Source organism: Danio rerio, chromosome 9 (assembly GCF_052040795.2).
Source record: "Danio rerio strain M-AB ecotype USA chromosome 9, GRCz13ab, whole genome shotgun sequence".
NCBI lineage: Eukaryota > Metazoa > Chordata > Actinopteri > Cypriniformes > Danionidae > Danio > Danio rerio.
The window spans coordinates 23,928,888-23,952,161 of NC_141029.1; the positions used below are offsets into that span (position 1 = coordinate 23,928,888).

At 37.0% G+C, this 23,274-nt stretch overlaps 4 protein-coding genes and 1 long non-coding RNA gene across 6 annotated transcripts in view; 3 read left to right on the top strand and 2 right to left on the bottom strand.

The window, feature by feature from the left end:
* LOC147842349 (uncharacterized) overlaps positions 1–23,274 on the bottom strand; it is a 736,864-nt gene that overhangs the window by 262,987 nt on the left and 450,603 nt on the right. The gene's annotated exons all lie outside the window — the stretch shown is intronic.
* si:dkey-57a22.15 lies at positions 106–3,934 on the top strand. Of its 2 annotated transcripts, XM_087267144.1 has the most exons (5): positions 106–298; positions 1,698–1,792; positions 1,927–1,985; positions 2,107–2,349; positions 2,441–3,934. In XM_087267144.1, exons 3-5 carry the CDS (start codon positions 1,977–1,979, stop codon positions 2,711–2,713), a joined length of 525 nt encoding a protein of 174 aa, XP_087123270.1. In that variant the 5' UTR covers positions 106–298; positions 1,698–1,792; positions 1,927–1,976; the 3' UTR covers positions 2,714–3,934. The 2 variants fall into 2 exon arrangements, with proteins under 2 accessions (XP_087123270.1, NP_001116783.1); NM_001123311.1 differs by lacking the exons at positions 106–298; positions 1,698–1,792 and having other exon boundaries at positions 1,962–1,985; positions 2,441–2,853.
* On the top strand, positions 9,933–10,843 carry crygm1 (crystallin, gamma M1). Its single transcript, NM_001007785.1, has 3 exons — positions 9,933–9,970; positions 10,147–10,398; positions 10,525–10,843. The coding sequence occupies exons 1-3, from the start codon at positions 9,962–9,964 to the stop codon at positions 10,798–10,800; spliced, it is 537 nt and encodes a 178-aa protein (NP_001007786.1). The 5' UTR covers positions 9,933–9,961; the 3' UTR covers positions 10,801–10,843.
* On the top strand, positions 15,420–16,344 carry zgc:153846. Its single transcript, NM_001076649.1, has 3 exons — positions 15,420–15,465; positions 15,639–15,890; positions 16,027–16,344. Exons 1-3 carry the CDS (start codon positions 15,457–15,459, stop codon positions 16,300–16,302), a joined length of 537 nt encoding a protein of 178 aa, NP_001070117.1. The 5' UTR covers positions 15,420–15,456; the 3' UTR covers positions 16,303–16,344.
* crygm2c (crystallin, gamma M2c) lies at positions 20,145–21,088 on the bottom strand. The gene is made up of 3 exons (NM_001007783.2): positions 21,058–21,088; positions 20,603–20,845; positions 20,145–20,457 (listed from the first exon to the last, which is right to left on the bottom strand). The coding sequence occupies exons 1-3, from the start codon at positions 21,067–21,069 to the stop codon at positions 20,185–20,187; spliced, it is 528 nt and encodes a 175-aa protein (NP_001007784.1). The 5' UTR covers positions 21,070–21,088; the 3' UTR covers positions 20,145–20,184.

The window sequence follows — 23,274 nt, forward strand, 5'->3', positions numbered from 1 at the left end:
AATCTGGATTTACTGTCCTCATTGTAGTTAAGTCTATCAATAGCATGGTTCTCAAATACAAAAGCAACCTTACTATTTAAAGGGACTTTGACCACAGAGAAATTTGAGGACATTTTTTTAATTCCACATTCATGGCATTGTTGGTACACAGTGCCTATGAATTACCAAATTCTTACAATTGTTTTTTAATTATAAGCCATCCTGATGATTTGCTGCTTTAAAGTGTGAAGATGAATAAGAACACAATCAAAATCAAAGAAGACAATCAGAATTAAATCATTCTGGATTTAGAGTGAAAGTAAGTGATTTTGTAATTTAAACTAGTGGGTAAATGTGCATTTCTGAACATTTGTTTTATTTGTTCTTTTGAAATATAATCCAGATGGCATAAATGTAAACAAAAATGTGACTTAAAATAATTATTTTTATTGTTTAAATATGATGTACCTGTCTACTAGACTGTAAAAAAAAAAAAAAAATCCTGGTTGCCTAACATTTTAAAGCTAAACCAAATGAACTTTAATGAATCCATTGAACTTATATTATGTGAAACGGACTTAAAGCAGCTTGCATAACTTATAAATAATTTCTACTGTGTACTTTAGCTACATTGTTTGTATATTCAGCTATGAAATAAAATTAGAGGCAACCTGAACATTCGACATTAGTATATTTATCAAGTAAGGGTTTGAGTAATATGTTAATATTTGTTTTATTCCATAAAGGACTGTTAATATTCCTGAAAACTAAAAACTATAACTAAAAAACATCTTAAAACATTGGAATTGTGTTATCTTTTTATTTTATTAACTATTTTAACCAACTGTAATGTTCTGCTATAAATGAAAGTATTTTGATTTTAATATTAGGATTGTCATCGGTTCTTTGAAGAACAAAACAGAAATTGTGTTTTACTCACACAAATAAACTGTAAGATCAGAGAAGTCAATTGTTTGATAATTTTACAGTGGTTTCCAGTATATTTAATTTATATACATGTTTATATGATGTATAGCTAGGTTTGTCAATCATTTGTCATGTTGTGTAACTGATGATATTATTTTGAGGACATATAAATAAACTGTTGTTTATGATGTCGCAAAAATAAGGCTTCAAGGCCCTTTAACATCAAAAAGTGGTTAAACTAAGTGGAAGTTTACTGGAATGTTCAGTTTTACCATAGTACTTCTGTCGTTTTAAATAACTGGGTTGTTTACATTCACATGTACAAGACTTTGATATAATAAATAGTTTGCTTTAAATGTACAATTTTAATGATGCTTCATCCACAGAATCAATAAGAAAGTGAAAATATCTTTCACAAATCACAAAAAAATAACCACAAAGCAAAACCTTTTTGTATTTCCAAGGCACAATTTAAATAAAAAATATAATTATTTAGGCTGTTTACTGGCCTTTAGCTTGTTGATAATATTGCACGAGTCCAACTAGGAGTGTAACTAAACCAGAGCTTTAACAGTGCTTGTAGTTTTGCATTTGAGTATCAGGGGCAATACTTACACATAACAATTGCATTTATTACAACCAAAACACAGCTATGGTAATTATTCACAGTGCTGTATGCTTTTGTTGTTGTAATTTAGTTCAGGTCAATATGTACCTGCAGTTGAAAATCCTATTGAGAATGGTATTTCAGTAACTGCTCCCTCTGTTGAACAACTTCTTTAATGCAAAAGGGATGTTCTGTATTGTTCTGTGTGCATTGTGGAGTGAATGTGTGGCTGCCGTACCAGTCCTTTCCCTGGACCATGCAAGAAAAAACTCCAAACATGTAATTATACATCCTTTTTCAAGTAAAATCCATATTTTTCAACACAATATTGTGCTCTAACAAAAAGGTAAACATGTGCCAGTACCCTGACATATACTTGTGTTCATTTGAATGACAATACTTTGTTTGTCAAGAGGAAGTATAAAAAGCTTGGGAAGCATATGGAATCTCTCCAACGGAGACCATGGGCAAGGTAGGATTTTTGGCACCACTTTCACAACATTTACTTTGAATTGCACCTCCCCTATGTGTGTTTACCTTACTCTCCTAATCACTGTCCTGAAATAAAGTGATGATTCTGTTCACTTTTTCAGATTGTTTTTTACGAGGACAAAAATTTCCAAGGTCGTAGTTATGAGTGCAGCAATGACTGCACAGACCTACACATTTACTTCAGTCGCTGCAACTCCATCAGAGTAGAGAGTGGCTGTTTCATGATCTATGAACGTCCAAATTATATGGGCCACCAGTATTTTATGAAGCGAGGAGATTATTCTGACTACCAGAGATGGATGGGTTTCAGTAGCTCTATTCGATCCTGCCGAACAATTCCAATGGTGAGCATTTTATTGTATATGCTGCTACATACATTTATTCTTTAATGGCAGTGTACTGAATTCTTATTTTTTTGCGTCTTGATGTCAACAGTACAGGGGTCCATATAGACTGAGGATCTATGAAAAGGCTGACTATGGAGGCCATATGATGGAGTTCATGGACGACTGCCCCTGTGTGTCTGATCGTTTCCACCATCGACATGTGTACTCCTGTAACGTGATGAACGGCTACTGGATCTTTTATGAATATCCCAACTACAAAGGGAGGCAGTACTTCCTGAAATCTGGGGAATACAGGAGATACAGGGACTGGTGTGCCACGTGTGCAACTGTGGGCTCTTTCAGACGAGTCACAGATTTCTAGCCATTCTTCTTGCACTTATTTTTATGAACTGTTTATTTCCTGTTTATAAGCATAACTGTTTATAAACAGCTTGATTTTTCACTTATTGTGCCTGGATATATATATAAAAAAACAGACGAATAAAATGATATTTGTAATAATAAAGCACTCTGATTTGACTGAATTCACAGCACTAGATCAACCTCTAATTATACTTATGAAATGTATGTTATACTCTAGCATGCAGAGCATTTGTTTCCACAATTCTGACATCTAAACCTGCCTTACTATAAAAAAACTACATTTAAACTAAAAGAGTATCCCAAAACTTATATGAAGTACTTCTAGAATTTTTTGTTCATGTAAAAGTACTGATATCAATAGTTAGTTGAGTAAGAAATTATCGAATCAAATCAGTAGAAATCCAAAATTAGAGGACAACATGCAATCATGATACTGCTTAGACCCAGATAAATTTTTTTTAGTCAACCAGTAGGCTAGTCATTCATTGAAGCTGTTAGTCATCTAATAGCCCATTTATTAAATCAATTCATTATCAAATATTGAGCAATTACATGGAAAAGAATTTGAGTTTAAGAGCTGAGAAAGAATGTAATTTGTAAAATTGTTTTGTGTTGTACAGAAATAATTATATAATAAGTGTTAAAAATCAACATTAAGAACTTGTGCACACTTAAAATGGCACCGACAAGTTATATGATAAGGAATGTATAGGGAAAAAATCAGGCATTAAACTTTGCTGAATTTTAATATTTGTTAATAAAATAAAAGGTTAGCATTTACAGAAATGACAACTTATGAACATGCTAACAAAAAACATACTGTTTGGCAAAAAACAATTAAAAGAAACAAATATATCACACAAATAATGCACAAATAAGTGCAACTTTGATAGTCTAGTAGGCAAGCAGGAAATGCAAACAATTTAATTGAAGTAGTAAAAAAAGTCTTTCCATAGTGGTTGAATATTTTTGTAAGTCAAATATATAAACAAACTTAATTAAACACAACAAATATACAGCGAATCGAAAGGGTTTGAGAGAAATTATATTGAAAACTGCGATCATAGTCAACCCAAAGGACAAGCCTTGAAATCAAACACTGAATGAAAAAACTTAACAAAACACTGTTTTTGGACAATAATAACTGCCACTAGGCCTTGGCATGAGTCTTCAAATGAAACACTATATATAAAACAAGTTTTACTTTTAATAAGTTCTCAAACAAAAAAAAAATGTATATATTATTTATTATTATAGAAGATATGGGTATTACAACTGACCGTTATAATAAACTCATGTTTATTCAAGTATCGCGTTTACAATGTAGATTGTGTCAAAGCAGCTTAACATATAAGTTCCAGTAAATTAAAAATGTGTGTCCAGTTTTCAGAGTTGAAGTTCAATTTAGTTCAGCTCAGTGTGGTTTACTTTTTACAGGTGAAAGTCCAAACACTGAAAAACAAATCCCAGTGATTTCCCAGTGATGTGGTGTAAATAGAAAATAGTAGGGGACCAAGAATAGATCCCTGTGGTACTCCAGTGGCCAGTTGATAAGCTTTGGATACCTCTTCACTGCAGGAAACTGGGAATGATCTGCCGGTGATGTAAAACTCCAATCAGCAGAGCGGGGTTCCATTGATGCCCATTGAGGGGAGGGTGGACAGTACAATCTGGTGACTCACTGTATTAAATGCAGCAGACAGGTCCAGTAAATGCAGAATGGATAATTTACAATTTGAAATTTTGGCAATCCACAGAGCTTCAGTGGCTGAAAGTAGTGCAGTCTCTACATCCAGTCAGTTATTGTAAGATAAAGGAAATTTGGTCAAAAACAACTCTTTCCTTTTTTGCCAATGAAAGGAAGGAGAGGGACTAGTCTGTAGTTTTCAACCAATCAGGATTTTTATGGAGAGAATTTCAAAGAGCAACCTTGGGCCGGCGGGGATCTGCTTCGGGGACCACAGGATTTCATCAATTCGCAGACAATGTTGCTCTGTTGACTTCGTTGAACATGGACATTCAGCATGCACTCTGCAATTTTTTTAGCCGAGTGTAACATGGCTGGGATGAGAATCAGCACCTCCAAGTCTGAGGCCATGGTGCAAATAAAGGTGGTTTGCCATCTCCAGGTTGAAAGAAAGTTTTTACCCCAGGTGGAGGAGTTTAAGTATCTTAGGGTTTTGTTCATGAGTGAGGGAACCGAGCTAGCAAAATTCATGTGGCTCAAATCCGGTCCACACCAGCAACTTAAATCTGGCCCACATACTGCATGAAATGATGGTACTTGGGCGGTCTACTCCTGTTTGCCAGCTCTGGGCCACAATTAAGCCATAGCAATATCCCATATCAGCTAGAATTCAACCAAATGAACGAGAACTGCCCCTATTCTGGGCGACAGTTTGCTTTTTTTTGGCCCAGATCCTGCCACACTTACATCTGGACCCGATACTGAATGGAATGATGACTCTAGAGCGGTCCGCTGATGTTTGTCAGATCTGGGCCACAAATAAGCCCAAGCAATACCACGTATTAGCCAGAATTTAACCAAATGAACCAGAACTGACCCTATTCTAGGCAACAATTAGCTTTTTCTGGCTAAGATCTCACCTACACTTTCAGGTTCAGGGCTAAGAGCCCAACTAAAGCAAACACTTTTCTCCATGATGGTGACATTAGTCTATGTGGTGCACATTTGTTTAGGATAACTGGGCCACATTGGCCATATCTTCTCTGGGCCACTATAGGCTCAAATCCACATTTGCCATAGCTTACTGTGCCGAATGTTCACCAAAAGTGGCCCACATGTGTTTTAAGATAATGGGCCACATTTTCCATATCTTCTCTGGGCCACTATAAGCTAACAGTTGCATTAGCCAGAGTTTACTGTGCGAATATTTGCCAAAAGTGGCCCACATATGTTTTAAAATAACTGGGCCACATTTGAAAATGTTTGGGCCACATTAGGCTTACAGCCACAATAGCCAGAGGTTACTATGCCAAATATTTGCCAAAACATATGTCTTAAAATAACTCTACCACATTTGCACTTACATGTGTGAGCCACTTTTGGTTTAGACTTAGATAACCCCTAAATGACTAGGCCACATTTTTGCTAACTCACATTTGTCCTCCATCATTTGGGCCAAATTTATCATTTTTCACATGGGACACATTAGGCTCACATTCAGATTACATTTTGCCATAAGTGGCAAATCTTTGCCTTAAATGGCCCATATATGAATTTGAATCTTTGTCCTCCCTTTCCCATTGTACAGGTGGGCCACTTCAGGCTCACATGCATACATCTGGGCCGAAGGAAGACCACCAGTGCCGCATAACTGCCTAAAGTGGTCCACATTTGTATGCTGTGGCGAGGGGGCGTGGCCGAGAGCCGTGGGAACGGGGTGAGGCCACCGCGTAAGTGGATACACGTGCGGTGCGCACCTGCCTCGGATCCCACGGAAGGAGCTCTGGACAATAAAGGGAGGACCGATGGCAGAGGAAGCCGGGAGAGGACCGGGCCCGGGCATATTGTTTTACTTTTGCTTTCAGTTTGACGGCAGTCTCCGCGAGGAGCTGCCGTCCGTTTGTATTGGTTTAAATGGCAGTCTCCGTGAGGAGCTGCCGTCATTATTATTAATAAATATTTTAAACCTGCGTCGGTTCTCCGCCTCCTTTTTCCCGGCGGCCAAAGGGCCGTAAACTTCATTACAGTGGTGCCGAAACCCGGGAGAAGGAGGGACGCGTTGTCCAGATGCCCTCGCCGCTGAGAGAGGGGGCGATTGTTCGGGAGTTAACCCGAGTGGGGGAGAAACCCGTTCGTCTGCCCAGAGTGCCGGGGCGGCCTGAGGCTGGCAAGGAAAGGATCTGCCTGCTGCCGTCTCCCAGCATGGGGAGGAGCAGGGGACGCGGGGCTCACCACCGGAAGGGAAAGAGCTGAAGGGAGCCATCCCACAGAACCCGGGGGAGTCGCCGCGATCCGCCATGATGCCAGAGCCTGCATCCATCCACCGAAGCGGGAGCGGAGCAGGAGAACAGAGATGCCACCAGCCAGCCAGGAGAACCACCGCCGGACGCCAGAAGACGGACGGGTGGATAGATTCCTCCACAGGGCTCCCAGCACGTCGTCGCATCTCTTAGCTGGTGGAGGACCGAGTGGCAGCGTGTCTGGAGAACCGAACCCCAATTTTTTATTTTTTTTTCCTCTCTCCCCTTTCTCGGTCTACTCTGTCTTTCCTCCTTTTTTTTTCCATCTCCTTTTCTCTCGGCCCGTCTCATATAGGTCTCGCGGATGCTGTGGCGCCAAGACCCCCCCCGGAGTATGCACAGCCACGGGGTGCCCCCGGCCTGTGATGGGAGATGGGGGTATGTGGCGAGGGGGCGTGGCCGAGAGCCGTGGGAACGGGATGAGGCCACCGCGTAAGTGGATACACGTGCGGTGCGCACCTGCCTCGGATCCCACGGAAGGAGCTCTGGACAATAAAGGGAGGACCGATGGCAGAGGAAGCTGGGAGAGGACCGGGCCCGGGCATATTGTTTTACTTTTGCTTTCAGTTTGACGGCAGTCTCCGCGAGGAGCTGCCGTCCGTTTGTTTTGGTTTAAATGGCAATCTCCGTGAGGAGCTGCCGTCATTATTATTAATAAATATTTTAAACCTGCGTCGGTTCTCCGCCTCCTTTTTCCCGGCGGCCAAAGGGCCGTAAACTTCATTACATATGCTATATGGGAGGGATGGAACCTAAGATTGACAGGCGGATTGGTCCAGGGGCAGCAGTAATGCGGTCAATGTATCGGTCCGTTGTGGTAAAGAAGGAGCCAAATCATCAGCTAATAAAGAGGTGGTGGGGGTGGACAGAGTATTGAACTTCCTTTATAATTCCTGAAAGTATCTAAAGTGTTGTTAATGTTGTTAGCTTAGCATGGGGTTTTGGCCGAATTGAGTTGGGAGTCAAATCATGACAGCTGTGCTTGGTACCTGCTAAGGTCAGCAGGGGCTTTTGATTTAGGTCATGCTCTCTCTGTTGACCTGCGTGCTGTCAGATGTTCTCTCAGAAAATCAGAAAGCCAGTGGTTAGAGGAAGTAGGACACATTGGTCTGGTGGAGACAGGACAGATCTCATCTAAGTAGAAGAACAGAGTGTTTCTGTTGCACTATTAACATCAAGAAGTGAGAAATGGGTTTGTGATTGAAGCAAAAGCTGATTGCCTGATTTATGTGCTAGTGGTGGTAAGCTGCAGGTTGTGGTTAAATGTTGTCATAAGAAAAGTCTGTAGAACTCTGGAAGTCTGTAGCATAAGGTTTGTCCCAGTGAATTTTGAAGTCACCCAATCAGTGTTGCCAGATATAGCTGATTTTTTTTTCAGCCCAAAAGCTGTCCAAAACCCGCCAAAATGCACAAAACACCCCGAATATTAGAATAATGTTTTATTTAATTGTAATTTATTTAAATCTAAATGAATTAATTTAACTGTTAAAATTTTAACAACCAAACAACCAACACCAGCAGTCACACAACCACAACATCAAAACACTGCCTCACTCTCAACCACACACTGCACTTAAGGTTGTGTAGATTACTCTACGTATTAGAGTACGTTTGACTTCTAAAATGGTGTATAAAATGGTGTTTTAAATTCTTTTGAACATAATAAGGTGCTGCTTGTTAATCAGACAATGTTTCTATGTTTGTTCTTGCTGTAAATTGTGGATAAAATATCAATAAAACTGTCATGATAAATGTAATGCATGCACGCAAAGGGAGTCAGATTTGTCCAGGAGTCAGATTTTGATATAATTTTCCTTCACCTCCTCTTGCAGGTGGACCCACACGCCTTACACAATGCACTAATTATTACTAACCAAATGGAGTAGGAGCACACAGTTATGTTTTGTTGAATAAGTTGCATATAAAAGTGAAAATGATTAATGATGATCACATTATATTAAAGAAATCTTTAAGGCTGAAAAAAATCTTTAAATAAGTATTATACTGTAACACTTATTTGAGTCAGTGTTCAAACCTTGACTGGGTCAGTTGGTGTTTCTGTGTGGAGCTTGCATGTTCTCCCTGTGTTCGTGTGGGTTTCCTCCGGGTGCTCCGGTTAACCCCACAGTCTAAAGATATGCGGTACAGGTGAATTGGATGGGCTAAATTGTCCGTAGTGTATGAGTGTGAATGAGTGTTATGGATGTTTCCCAGAGATGGGTTGCAGCCGAAGGGCATCCGCTGTGTAAAACATGTGCTGGATAAGTTGGCGGTTCATTCTGCTGTGGCGACCCTGGATAATTAAGGGACTAATCAGAAAAGAAAATGAATAAATGAATGACAGTAGTTACAATGCAAAATTATTACTTGTTGCCTCTTAAAATAAATAGAACAAATATAAGTAAGCACTAAGCTTTACAAAATAAAACAATTAATAAAATGATTACGCAGGAAATAAAATTATTATTGTTGACTGGATTTTTTAACAAGACTAAAGTTTCTGCATTTTTTTCAAGAAATCAAATGCACAGTACTTTGCACAGTACCCCTAAAATGCACAGCCTTTCTGTGGTATGATAGGTCATGCTTAAACATGAATTGATAAAGGTTTTTACATGAAAGTGATGATGTGTGTTTCATTGTTTATCATAATAATACTTTTTTGAAAATTGTAGGCTTACTTGATTAACATGCTCATCCTGAATGTTGGAACATTGTTCAAAAAATAAGATGTATGAATGTGTCTCATTTATGTATCTGACATTGTCAGTAACTGACAACTGTAGGGATATATATATATATATATTTATATATATATTTGTTTTAAATCTGGCAATTGAATTGAAATATCACCTTAAATTTGCTTCTATACTGCAATGTATCCAAATCTTCACCATTAGATTGTTAACCACCTTTGCATTCATAACACTTGAATGTGTTTCCACATTTTTTAAAGAATTATTATTTTTTTTGGATCTAATTAGAGAAAAATCTGCAACACATTTTGCGATATAAAAAGAACATTCGCTCTGGATGTGACTAAAGATTTGCTTATACTGTAAAAGACAATGCACAAAAAGCTGCCAGAGATGTATGGATGAAAACTATTGTTTCAGTTTACGGGACCACTTCAGCAGAGTCATACTGCTCGATCAGCTTTTTGAATAACAACAAAATGTGCGCCTCTGCTTTATAAAGGCCATTAAAGTACAGCTGGTACACTGAGCTGAAGCACTTGGAAAAACAGCAGACTACCACCATGGGCAAGGTAACAATGCTTGAAATTAGTATGATTAATTAAATAACATTTGATAGAAAGCTTCAAGGTTTTTTTGCAAACATTTTTTATTTGTTTAACCTTTTTAATGCTTAATATATTACAACTACATCGCTGTCAATTAGTGTAAATTAAATTGAATTAAATTTTTATATCACCATCAATAGGTCATCTTTTACGAGGACAGAAACTTCCAGGGTCGCAACTATGAGTGCATGAGCGACTGTTCTGATATTTCCTCATACCTGGGCCGCGTCGGGTCCATCAGAGTCGAAAGTGGTTGTTTTATTGTCTATGAGCGCAATGGCTTCATGGGCAACCAGTTCTTCCTGAGAAGGGGCGAGTACCATGACATTCAGCGTATGATGAGCATGGGCATGATGTTCGACACTATCAGATCCTGCCGCATGATTCCTTCAGTATGCATTTTGTCTTATACTATTGTAAAAAATTAGCAAAGAACTCCACTTTTTTGTTTAATTGTATAACTTGGTTACATTGCTAAACAACTATTAATTATTATTTTAATTCTCTGTGTTTTACAGTACAGGGGATCTTTCAGAATGAGGATTTATGAGAGGGATAACTTTGGAGGACAGATGTACGAGCTGATGGATGACTGTGAGAGCATTCAGGAACGTTACCGCATGTCCGACTGTCAGTCCTGTCACGTAATGGACGGCCACTGGCTCATGTTTGAGCAGCCCCACTACAGAGGCAGGATGATTTACTTCAGGCCTGGAGAGTACAGGAGCTTCAGAGATATGGGATTCAGCAACATGAGATTCATAAGCATGAGACGTATTACTGACATGTGTTAAATCACTAAATGTAAAAGCAAATAAAACATTGTTTCCAGAACTAGCTGCTGTGTCCATTGTTTATTGGATAACTTCTAAATACTAAATGGCGTTCATCATTTGAAAATCATCAGGCAATTTTTTTATTCATTTCAATTTTTTTGTTAGATTCAATTATCTTTTTTAAACATATAAGCACATTATTTAGATATGTTAGACCCAAAACATAAAAACAGATGTGCAGGAATTTTTCCCACCCTCTCTCTTATAAATAAATAACAGTGCTGAAGGTTCAAAGTGGCCAAACTATTTCAGAAAATTATTTTTAGTTTTATAACAAAATAAAATTTAGAATTATTTAAAATTATTTTAGAATTTATACCAAGATATTATTTTGGTTCTTTCTCACATCCTGCTCATCTATGGTATTTGTTTCACTAGCATTACATTAGTATTGGCACAGTAACCATTAAATCAACCCCAAAAAGATTAAGGTACTTTAATTTCATGATGCACCTAGATTTTCGGGAAAAGAACAAAAAAATCCTATTCAATTAAAAAAACAATACTACTTGCAAGTAGAATAAATACATTAGTTCTAAATACCACTCAAAAGTATGAGTAAAATACAGCTATTCTAAAGGTACTTAAGAGAAATTATTCCACTTAATACCCATATTAAACACGTAGCTTACATCAGTGCCATTTTTTGAGGGTGTTTCTAATTGTTAGTTAAATCATTTTCTACTAATCAAAAATAAATTTAAAATGTAAAAGTATTTAAATTATAACACTTTACATTCATTCAAGCACCTATTACAGTATAAGCCAGTGGTTCTCAATTCTAGTCCTCAGGCCCCCTTGCTTTGCACATTTTGTATATCTCTCTTATTTGACACACAAAACTCAGTTCACGGATCTTTCCGTTACAAGCTGATGATCTGAATCAGGTATAAAAAATGTGCAGGGTGAGAGGACCCAAGAACAGAAATTGAGAAGCACTGTATTAAGCTGACAGAAAGCAGGTTGATGCATTTACATGGGGAGTGAAATCGATATAAGGCAGGGGGGTTCAAACTAAAGAGTTTAGCTCCAACCCTAATAAAAAATAATAATAATTAAAAAAAAACCTGAAGCAGCTAATCAAGCTCTTACTAGATATATTAGAAACTTCCTGGCAGGTATGTTGAAGCAAGTTCGAGCAAAACTCAGGAGGACACTGATGCTTCAGAACAGAGTTTAGACATTGCTAGTTTGACCTTTAAACCCTAACAAGACTAACAAGATACAAGTGTCTAGCAAGTGGCGCCACACACCAAGCTTGTGCATTACTGATAATAAACATGCAGTTTGTGTATGTGTTTGAAAACGTTACATTCTGTAGTGCATTTAGATATCATTTAAGGCCATTTGGTGATCATACAGTAGCCATCATCATCTTCTCACCAGTGACACACAGTCTAAACTCGCAGTTGTTCTGTGTAATAATTTTACATGTAACAATTTTGGTGCTTCTTGAACACTTTTTGCGATTAGATTGGATGGGAATCACATTACTGGTTATTCTACTTAGATAATAAATTTAGACAAGAAATACATGCAAAAAGTACCAATACAGCACTAAAATGTATTCAAGTAAAAGTACACATTTTTAAAGCTACTAAGTATAATTTCTAAGGACAAAACACTTAATTACAGTCATTTGAGTATTTGCATTTACTTTACACCATGCATTCTACACATACCTGTATGGGTCTGGGGTGTACATGAAGGACTTGCTTCCTCTGTCAATATCAAGTGGAAAATGAGTCTGTCATAAACTTCCCTTGTTTAAGTTTTAAAATAGAAAAAAATCAAAACGGGGTTTCTGGGATGTGTTTATTGACAGTTAACATTTGTATTACCACCTTCCCGTACAGAGTTATCATTCATTCACTCATTTTCCTTTGGCTTAGTCTGTTTATTCATCTGGGGTCGCCACAGTGGAATTAACTGCCAATTTATACAGCATATGTTTTACAACGCAAATGCCCTTCCAGCTGCAACCTAGTACTGGGAAACATCCATACACACTTATTCACTAAGGCCAATTTAGTTTGTTCAATTCACCTACTGTATACTGCATGTCTTTGGACTGAGGGGGAGGAACCTGGAGGAAACCCAGAGGAAACCCATGCGAACATGGGGAGAACATGCAAACTCCACACAGAAATGGCAACTGTCCCAGCCGGGACTTAAAACAACGACCTTCTTGCTGTGAGGTGACAGTGCTAACCACTGAGCCAACATGTCACCCTAGATCAAAAAAGTCAAACTGACCTTCCCATTCTATATCCTCTTCCACAGATGTTTATGGGAAAAATGAAAAGTCTACTGCAATAATTTCGTGACTTTTTAGAATATATCATTTTTAAAGCGACCATTTTTTTTGTCAAAATGTTCCTTCAGGATTTTTGTTTCTGCCTCACAATAGAAAGCCAGCTGTTCCATGGTTTTTTATTGCTAGCAGTATATATACCTTTGTTTGTTAAGTTAGTTCATTTTTATAAATTTTACCTTTTGTCTTGTTCCCAAATTTTAACTTTGATATTCTTATAGAAAATTTTGGAATCTTTTTGCCCGTCTTTATATCGTAAACTGTTTACACCCTTACTGAGTTTTGCATAGATGAAAACAAGAGAATCTGAGATTTATATATGTTTAGCCGCATGGGGATTATGAAGGTCTTAGATTTAAAAAATTTCAAATTATGTTACAATAATAAAATAAAATCTGCATATTTAGGTTTAATGGAATCTGTTGTTAAACAGAGGGAAAATAAAGATATTTGATTATACAGTTCAATATTGATTATTAATATTAATAATATTAATTAATACTATTAGTCGATAATAGTAATAGTAATAATTAATTAATAATAGTGCTTGAACTTTACCATTAAAAATATGGTAGCAAGAAGGTCGCTGATTTAAGTCCAGGCTACGCCAGGAAGGTATTTCTGTGTGGAGTTTGCATGTTCAATTCTATTCAAGTTTGCTTGTATTGCACTTTTTACAATAATTAATCATAAATTATTCCAAACAAGCAACACATAAGGTGACCATCATTACATTACAATCAAAATCAGAGAAGTTTGTGTGAAGGGATGACAGTATATTAACCTGCAATTCTACAGTATTGTCTTTCCAAAAGAAATGATATTTACATGTAATAATAATAATACATGCTCAATGAAGTGTATTACTGTATTAAGTGGTTCTTGTCCTCCAAGACAAAGAAAACAGAAAAATTAGCAAAGCTGCTGTTCATAATTTATTTGCACAAGAGATATTAATGCAATGTAATAGAGTGCCTTTGTAGATGAATTAAACTGTATCCTACAATTATGTGATGCATTATGTGTGTGTGTGTGTGTGTGTGTTTATATATATATATATATATATATATATATATATATATATATATATATATATATATATATATATATATATATATATATATATATGTATGTGTGTTTACAAAAATATATGTATTAAACTGAGAAAGTGTGTCTGAGCCTCTGACATCAAGTACTCACTCACTCACTCACTCACTCACTCACTCACTCACTCACTCACTCACTCACTCACTCACTCACTCACTCACTCACTCACTCACTTTCCTTCAGCTTATTTCTTGTTTTAACATGGGTTGTACATCAGAATGGACTCTGCCAATTGATTTACACAGAGGATGCCCTTCCAGTTGCAACACTGATAACACAACCCCCAGTGCTGGGAAACCTTTCACACAGTCTTCCATTTACACACTACGGGCAATTTTAATTTATCCAATTCACCCATTCAGCATGTCTTTGGTCTATTATTTGTGGAAACTGATATAAGAATAAAGAACATTATTAAATATGTGGTCATACATTTTTTTTGCACATTAAATGAGATATAGCACAAGTATAATTGCAAGACAGTACACTGAAATCAAACGTAAGTATAATTGCAATACAGTACACTGAAATCAAACGTTTCAAAGATGACTCCCTAAATTTACTAATTTTTTTACTTTAAGTGGTTGTAAACAATTTATTTGGGCTGAATTTAAACAAAGAAATTAAGTTGAACATTACTAAATATCTTTGTTTAAATTCAGCCAATATAAATTGCTTGCAACAATTTTACAAAAGCATTTTTTCAGTGTTCATGCAAATACACTAACATGCTTTCAGTAACAGTTTTGTGATATAAACTTTTGTCATTAGGTGACATTTGTTATGTCTTATTTCTATATCATTATTTATAGTTTTTTAACCTTATAAACATAAAGGTTCTTCTGAAAAGTCATAATCTAATATATGGGAACAAACTGTTAGATATAATTTGCCACTGCCTTGTTAATATAGTGTGATATTGAAAAAAACATATGCACTGGATGTGTCTAAAGGTTTGCCTATACTGTAAAAGACAATGCATGAAAAGCTGCCAGAGATGTATGGATAAAAACTATTGTTACAGTTTGCTGGACCACTTCAGCAGAAGTCATACTGCTCGATCATCAGCTTTTGCCATTTGAATAACAACAAAATGAGGGCCCCTGGTTTTTGTATATAAACCACCACCAAAGTCCATCAAAGTACAGCTGGTACAGTGAACTGAAGCACTGAGAAAAAAGCAAGCTACCACCATGGGCAAGGTAACAGTGTTTGGAATTAGTTTAACTAATTAAATAACATTTGATAGATGGTTATTTTGCAGCTATTTTGTATTTGCTTGACGTTTTTAATGGTTAATATAATATAATGCAATTTCGATCTACAGCGTGGTCAGTTCCTTTAACATCAGTGAAATTTTTATACCCATCAATAGGTCATCTTCTACGAGGACAGAAACTTCCAGGGCCGCAACTATGAGTGCATGAGCGACTGTTCTGATATTTCCTCATACCTGGGCCGCGTCGGGTCCATCAGAGTCGAAAGTGGTTGTTTCATTGTCTATGAGCGCAATGGCTTCATGGGCAACCAGTTCTTCCTGAGAAGGGGCGAGTACCATGACATTCAGCGTATGATGAGCATGGGCATGATGTTCGACACTATCAGATCCTGCCGCATGATTCCTTCAGTATGCATTTTATCTTTTGAAACTGTTTTGGAGATTTAGTAATGTACACCAATGCAATTTTCTAAATAATTAATTATTATTTACAATTTCAATTGTACTGTTCAGCTAAACTGATGCGTTTTTTATTGCTTTACAGTACAGGGGATCCTACAGAATGAGGATTTATGAAAGGGATAACTTCGGAGGTCAGATGTACGAGCTGATGGATGACTGTGAGAGCATCCAGGACCGTTACCGCATGTCCGACTGCCAGTCCTGTCATGTGATGGACGGTCACTGGCTCATGTTTGAGCAGCCCCACTATAGAGGCAGGATGATTTACTTCAGGCCTGGAGAGTACAGGAGCTTCAGAGATATGGGATTCAGCAACATGAGATTCATGAGCATGAGGCGTATCACTGACATGTGTTAAATTATTAGAATATAGAAGCAAATAAAGTATTATTTTCAGAAAGACCTGTAGTAAGTGTTGTTTAATTGTAACTAATGCCTAAAAGCGTATATAAATTTAGGCCTAACACAAAAAAAAACAAAACAAATATATTTGAACCCTTGACCTCCATAGTATTTGTTTTTCCTACTGGGGATGTCAGTGGTTAATTTTTAGCTTTCTTCAAAATTTCTTCTTTAGTGTTTGACAGAATAAATAATCTCATTGAACTGCCTGACAAGCCTTTTTGACATTTTTGACTGGAAAACAATCACATAGCCTACACAGCTTTAATGACAAACATTAAAGTAAATTAACTGTGTTTCCTTCATAGAGCCTAAAGCAAGCTCTCTAATTTTCCCTATTAATCACAGCAGAGGCAGAATTGATTATATGAAGTTACCTTATTTTTGCTTTGTAATATATATTTGACCTGTAGAGTGCGCTACAGACTATCTAGTGTACACATACGTAAAAACCACTATTTTTTAATCTGAGATGAGATTCAATGTACATACAATGTTGCCAAGATGAGCCTGGAGCAGCCATGGGGTTAGTTTTTTTCTTAGTTTGTATGGTGTACTATAAAGATAGAATTATTCAGAGAGATCAGAGTTTCGACTTTACTGTGAATTGTTCTACGAATAGCGGTGAGTTTCCCCTCATGTGAGCACGTGCTCACGTGTATTCTTAAATTGATGTAACGTTACAGCAAGAGTGCAATAACTAAGATAGAGCTAAATTGGATTTGCAGGGTTCGTGATTAGCAAAGCTTATGTTTTTTATATTCAAAATATTTAAATAGGCGTGAGGTTGAGTGAATTCAGTGAAGTTAGTGAGCCGGAAAAACTTTAAATAATTGTAGAGGTGACTTGCCTTGGTTCCTAAAAGGGATACAGCTCTGGACAAAATGCGGAGTATCCCTTCTAGACTTACGACACCATTTTGAAAAGTTTGTGACGGATATAAGCTGTTGGAGCGTCATGTCGGATTTGAGTTCAGCATGAGCAATCATTACCATTATTAGGTGTGGAATGTAAACCTTGTTTTCGAGTTGAACATGTGTCTGTGAGAGAACATCAGGTAAGCATCTGTCAGCAATGGCAATTGTTAAAATGTTGTGCTACATCACTAAAACTCACATTCTGTTTAGTCAAGATTAAAATCAAACAAACGTTTAAAAGTAAGGAGTTAAAAATATATATATTTAGCCATTATTGTTGTTTGATTGATGTTTTGACAGATTTGAGATTAATAACATGAAGTTCATTTCTTTGTTTAATGAAAGAAGAACTGCATGTTTCACATGCTTGATCTTTTAATTGTATTTGCTACATTAACATTTACTAATTGTATCTCAGTGTTACCCAGTGCAGTTCATCTGATTTAAACTAGTTTGGACCATCATCATCATTTAAATACAGTGCAATTTGTCGGGACCAATGGTGTTGTGCAGCGGTTCTCAACAGGGGAAAAATCACTAATGTTGATCCTGGACAATCATCATCATTTAAATACAGTGTAAATTCACTAATGTTGATCCTGGATCATCATTCTCCTTTAAATACAGTGTAAATTCACTACTGTTCATCCTGGACCATCATCCTCATTTAAATACAATGTAAACTCAGTAATGTTGATCCTGGACCATCATTCTCATTTAAGCACAGTGTAAATTCACTATTGTTGATCCTGGACCCTCATCCTCATTTAAATACAGTGTAAATTCACTAATCTTTTTCCTGGACCATCATCATTAAAAACAGTGTAAATTCACTAATGTTGATCCTGAACCATCATCCTCATTTAAATACAGTGTAAATTCACTAATATTGATCCAGAACATCATAATTTAAATATTAGTGAAATGTTGATTCATCGTAGAGACTTGCAGAGGGTTTATGTCATGCTTTAATTTGACCTACTGCTGTCCGCTCACTCTTTTTCTCTTTCTGCTGTTAAGTTAATACCGGTGAGGGAAGAATGGAACATGAGGCCCCGTTTACACTAATACGTTTTAGTTTTAAAATCGGCATTTTAGAATGAAAACGATTCACATTCACACTAGTGTTTCAACCAGCGTTTCTGAACAGCTTTGTTTCTGCATTAAACTGCTGAAAACGCACATAACGTGACCCCACACACACTGGCATGCATGGCAGCATGCTTTGAGCAGATCCCCATATGACAGCTGTGCACGTCAGACTGTTCATAAAGGATCTACCACTGGATCTAATCTCACTATATTTGTTAAATTTGATATTTAATTCATCCTGTTGTCTATATCTAACAACATATTCCCTGACTTTGGTCTTTTACCCTATTACTTGTTCTCAGGTAACATGTTTTGGCTGAGCACATTGATAGAGCATTGAGGTTAATATATTAATTAATGTAACAGTGTATACTGATTTTGCATATTGTCTGATTGATTGCCTTTATTTCCTATATTGTATAAGCTTATTGTACATTGTACTTTTATAATGGCAATTATTGATTATTAAAACTGATATTCAGTGAAAGAGAGGGTGTGTTTTGTATTTTCAATGAAAATGAAAGAAGGCAGTTATGTTATCAGCTCCGTTTTGTTATTAATATGGGTGAAGATGATGGTCTTATTATGCAGCTACACAATTCCTCAACGTATTTGATGTCTTTTAAGTTGCTAATATCAAAATGAAAATAGGCAGTTGCTTATATCATGTTTTCATTTTATTGTTAAGATAGTGAAACAGTGTAGCCAGGATGATGTGAATGAGGTTATACAGTACATTGTTCCCTTTGAGAAATTCCTGTCGAGAGTGTTTTCCATATCAAACTTGCTAAGTCTGATCTTACAAGGAGAGGATGCAGGACTGAACTGTGTGTATGCTACTTGATATTTAGGAAAAGCGCCAATAAGATTTTATTGGGGCTTTTATTGGACCTCTGTTTTCAGATGTCTCCGTTTTCCCTCATCCAAACGGAGACGTAGCAGCACGTTTTAGAATGTAAATGGCCTCTCCAGCATTTTCAAAATGCTCCGTTTTCAGGGTTTGAAAACTTTGGCATATTGTGGATGGATGGCTTAACTGTTGCAAAACTTATGTGTTTTAAAACTAAAACTTATTAGTGTAAACGGGGCCTGAGATTGACAGGTTGATGATTGGTGCAGTGGCAGCAGTAATGCGGTTGATTAACCACTTTGTTATGGTAAAGGAGGAGCTAAGCCGAAAGGCAAAGCTCTCGATTTACTGGTCAATCTATGTTCCTGCTCTCACCTATGCTCATGAGATTTGGGTCATGACAAGATATCGGATACAAGCGGCCAAAATGAGTATCCTTCGCACGGTGACAGGGCGCACACTTATAGATTGGGTAAGCAGCTCTGTCACAAAGGAGAAGCTTGGAGTAAAGCTGCTGCTCCTCCACTTTGAGAGAAGTCAGCTGAGGTGGCTTGGGCATCTGTTTTGGATAACACCTGGACCCTAGAGGTGTTCCAACATGTCCTACTGGAAGGAGACCTGGGGGAAGACCCAGGACATGCTGGAGGGACTATGCCTCTCGGCTGGCATGGGAACGCCTCAAGATCCCCCGGAGGACCTGGAAGAAGGGTCTAAGGAGAGTTAAGTCTGGGGTTCTCTCCTAAGATTGCTACCCCAGCGTCATGGACACGGAAAAGTTATTGAAAATAAGATGAGGTGAGATAATAAAAAAACTATAGAGCTGGTTTGTGGGAATGGAATCATTTCTGTTGTGATTTGGTGCTATATGTGTTTTTAAAAAAAGTTTTTCGTATATTTTTTGTTGACATTTACATAAAAAAATGTTCAAAACACACTGCATAATGTTGAATAGAAGTCATTTTATTGAAAATTTTGAATCTTAGTACATAGAGTCTATGATACGCCTCATGCTCATAAATCTCGTGCCACCCATTTCTCTGAAGCTCCTGTACTCTCCAGGCCTCAAGTACATCATCCTGCCTCTGTATTGGGGCTGCTCATACATGAGCCAGTGGCCATCCATCACATGGCAGGACTGGCAGTGAGACATGCGGTAACGGTCCATGATGTTATCACAGTCATCCATGAGCTCGTACATCTGACCTCCAAAGTTCTCTCTCTCGTAGATCTTGAGTCTGTAGGATCCCCTGTGCTGTAGTTAAGTTGTCAACAGGTCACTTATTTTACATACTTTTTACCAATTTAAATTTTAAAAGTATCAAAAATTATTTTTGGGCCTAAGGAGTTAAAACATTTTGTTAAGGATTTTACACATATAAAATGTACATAAAACTCACCATGGGAATCATTCGGCAAGATCTGATGCAATCATTCATTCCAAACATTGACATGTAATCAGCATAATCTCCCTTTCTAAAGAAATACTGATTTCCCATGTAGTTGGGTCGGTCGTACATCATGAAGCAGCCGCTCTCTATTCTGCAAGAGTGACAACGGCTCAAGTAGGAGGACATGTCAGCACAGTCGCTCATGCACTCATAAGAGCGACCCTGAAATTTCCTGTCCTCGTAGAAGATGACCTGGGACAAGCAAAACGTTCAGCATTGAGTGAATTACTGTTTAGTAATTCTATATTCAATATTTATCACCCCCCAAAAAACAGATGACTCTTCAAAATTGACTTGTTGCACACAAATTGCATTTTGACCTGAACTGTCATTATCAGTCTAAAAGGTGAACAAATCACATTGTAGATAAATTGAGCATTTGCTTTTCTTTGATCCTGACTTACCTTTCCGTGCATGGCTGGAGTTGTGATTATTACAAACTTGCTACTGTAACAACAGCCTGCTGCCTTATTTATACCATATGGACTACCAAAGAATTTGTATTCCTATTGTTTAAAAAGTCCCTAGTCAGCTGCATGGTGTAGTGAGTGGTACAATTTGCTACTACAGAACAAAAAAGGGTTATTATTTCAAGGATTGTTGTGGTAGAATATTAGAAAGTTCTGCTTGTTAAGCAATTCTTATAACAAGAAAGCAAAAATACAAAGCAAAAATTGCTAAAATACAGCTCATACTAAATACGCTTGTGTACATAGGGCTAATCTAGACCATCAATTTTATTCCATTGATTGATTCTGTAAACACCAATAATCTCTGTTTGCTTTTTAAAATAGTTCACTAAATGAAGTAGTACACTACAATTTTACATTGGGCTGATGTTAACACTTTGATTAAGGTTAGTTTAATGAAAGGATCCTTTGCATTTCATGATTGACTTTTAGTTTTTTATTTGCTTGTTTGTGTTAATAGAGGATGATACTTTGACAATGAGTCCTAAGGGTATTTTCAGAACTTGGCAAATGTGCTTGGAATGACCTGCAAAAAAGGCTCAATCGTGACACACTTTCGACTCTGAGTACTTTTAAACATCTTTTGTATAACATCTTAAAGGACACTTGTAATTGTTTTTTATGATCTGATCTTTTTATGAATGGTAATTTTGTAATTTTTGTGGTATTTTTTTGTGATTTTTATGTGAAACTTTATGTGCTACCTGCCATCTTGACCAGGTCTCACTGGAAGAATAGACAGTGCTGTCTCAATGTAATCTCCTGGCTAAATAAAGTAAATAATAATAATAATAATATTTACCATAATGTTCACAACAGATTTTTTTATTATTATTATTTTTTTTTTTGTGGTTTCATTATTTGGAAGGTAGATTAGTATATAGTTTGTAGTTTTGAAAATTGTAGGGTGTGTGGTAGCTTGTCCATGAGGAACTTTGTAGCAATTAACTGAAAAGTTATGGGAATGGCATGGCATAATAGAAATGAATGGGCAACAGTTTGCGAGTGACAATCTAGCTACACTTATTGTAACGAGTTGGGTGGAAACAGAGATGAGGATCCAAATGGAGTTTATTCTGACAATGGTCATACAGGCAAGGTCAAAACAGGGACAGATAGAAACATGCAGGAAATCCAAGTCATAATCTAAGTCAAAGGCGAATGGTCAGGACAGGTGGCAAAATAACATGAACAAACAAAGAAACAAGGGTCAAAACATGGCTAGAAAAGGCAAGGCTGACACTTAAAATTACTCACTTACCGCTAATAACATTCAGCAACGCATGAGTGTGTGTGTGCGTGCGTGTGTGAGAGTGTGTGTGTTGTATATAAAGTGCAAGTGATCAGTCTTAACTAGCCTCACCTGTGTGAGTATTTTCAGGGGTGATTTGGAACTGGTGTTTGTGTGAGGTGCCTGATGGGATATATAGTTTGGATAATTGTCAGATGTGTAGTTCTCCAGCAATCTGCAAAGGCTAGCTCCAGTCCGTCCTGTGATGTTTTCCCCTCGTGCTTCTTCAAACAAACCTGTGCTGTAGTTTTGTGAGTCCATAATTTTCTCTCAAAAAATGTGCAAACCACCTTCCAACAAACACATGTGCTGCCGTCAGGTGGTTTAAAAACAAAACAATCAAAAAAATGCCCACTATCAAAAAAAAAAAAAAAACTAAATAAACTCAAAATAACACATAAAAGGGAGAGCCTTTCTCTTCTGTCTGCAGCCTTACACTTCCTATTGCACTCTAGCTCCCTCTAGAGTGCTCAGGGTGGTATGGTCATGAGCAAAAGCAGCTGTCAAGAGATGTCTCTTAAAAATAGGCGCAGCACCAGTAGCCGAGCGAATATTTTAACAATATTAGAAATATAACATAAAATCTGAATAAACATGAATCTGAATAAATTTAATATAGCTTGCATAAAATAAATGTATACAATCAGGTTATCACATTCTGCCTTTTCAAAATAAGATGTCGTCCCCACTTCTGACTGCTTAAATTAGTCAATCACAGTGAAGCAATTCACAGCATTCGGTATTTTCACGACACACAGTTGTTTTATGTAACACTATATATATATATATATATATATATATATATATATATATATATATATATATATATATATAAATATATATGTAACGGAGTTAAAATA

What these genes read in the sequence shown, in the direction of transcription:
- crygm2c (NM_001007783.2), bottom strand. An exon ending in CTTGCCGAATGATTCCCATG is followed by an intron (nt 20,458 to 20,602) that starts GTGAGTTTTATG and finishes ACTTAACTACAG; the next exon opens with CACAGGGGATCCTACAGACT.
- zgc:153846 (NM_001076649.1), top strand. An exon ending in CCTGCCGCATGATTCCTTCA is followed by an intron (nt 15,891 to 16,026) that starts GTATGCATTTTA and finishes ATTGCTTTACAG; the next exon opens with TACAGGGGATCCTACAGAAT.
- crygm1 (NM_001007785.1), top strand. An exon ending in CCTGCCGCATGATTCCTTCA is followed by an intron (nt 10,399 to 10,524) that starts GTATGCATTTTG and finishes TGTGTTTTACAG; the next exon opens with TACAGGGGATCTTTCAGAAT.
- si:dkey-57a22.15 (XM_087267144.1), top strand. An exon ending in CCTGCCGAACAATTCCAATG is followed by an intron (nt 2,350 to 2,440) that starts GTGAGCATTTTA and finishes TGATGTCAACAG; the next exon opens with TACAGGGGTCCATATAGACT.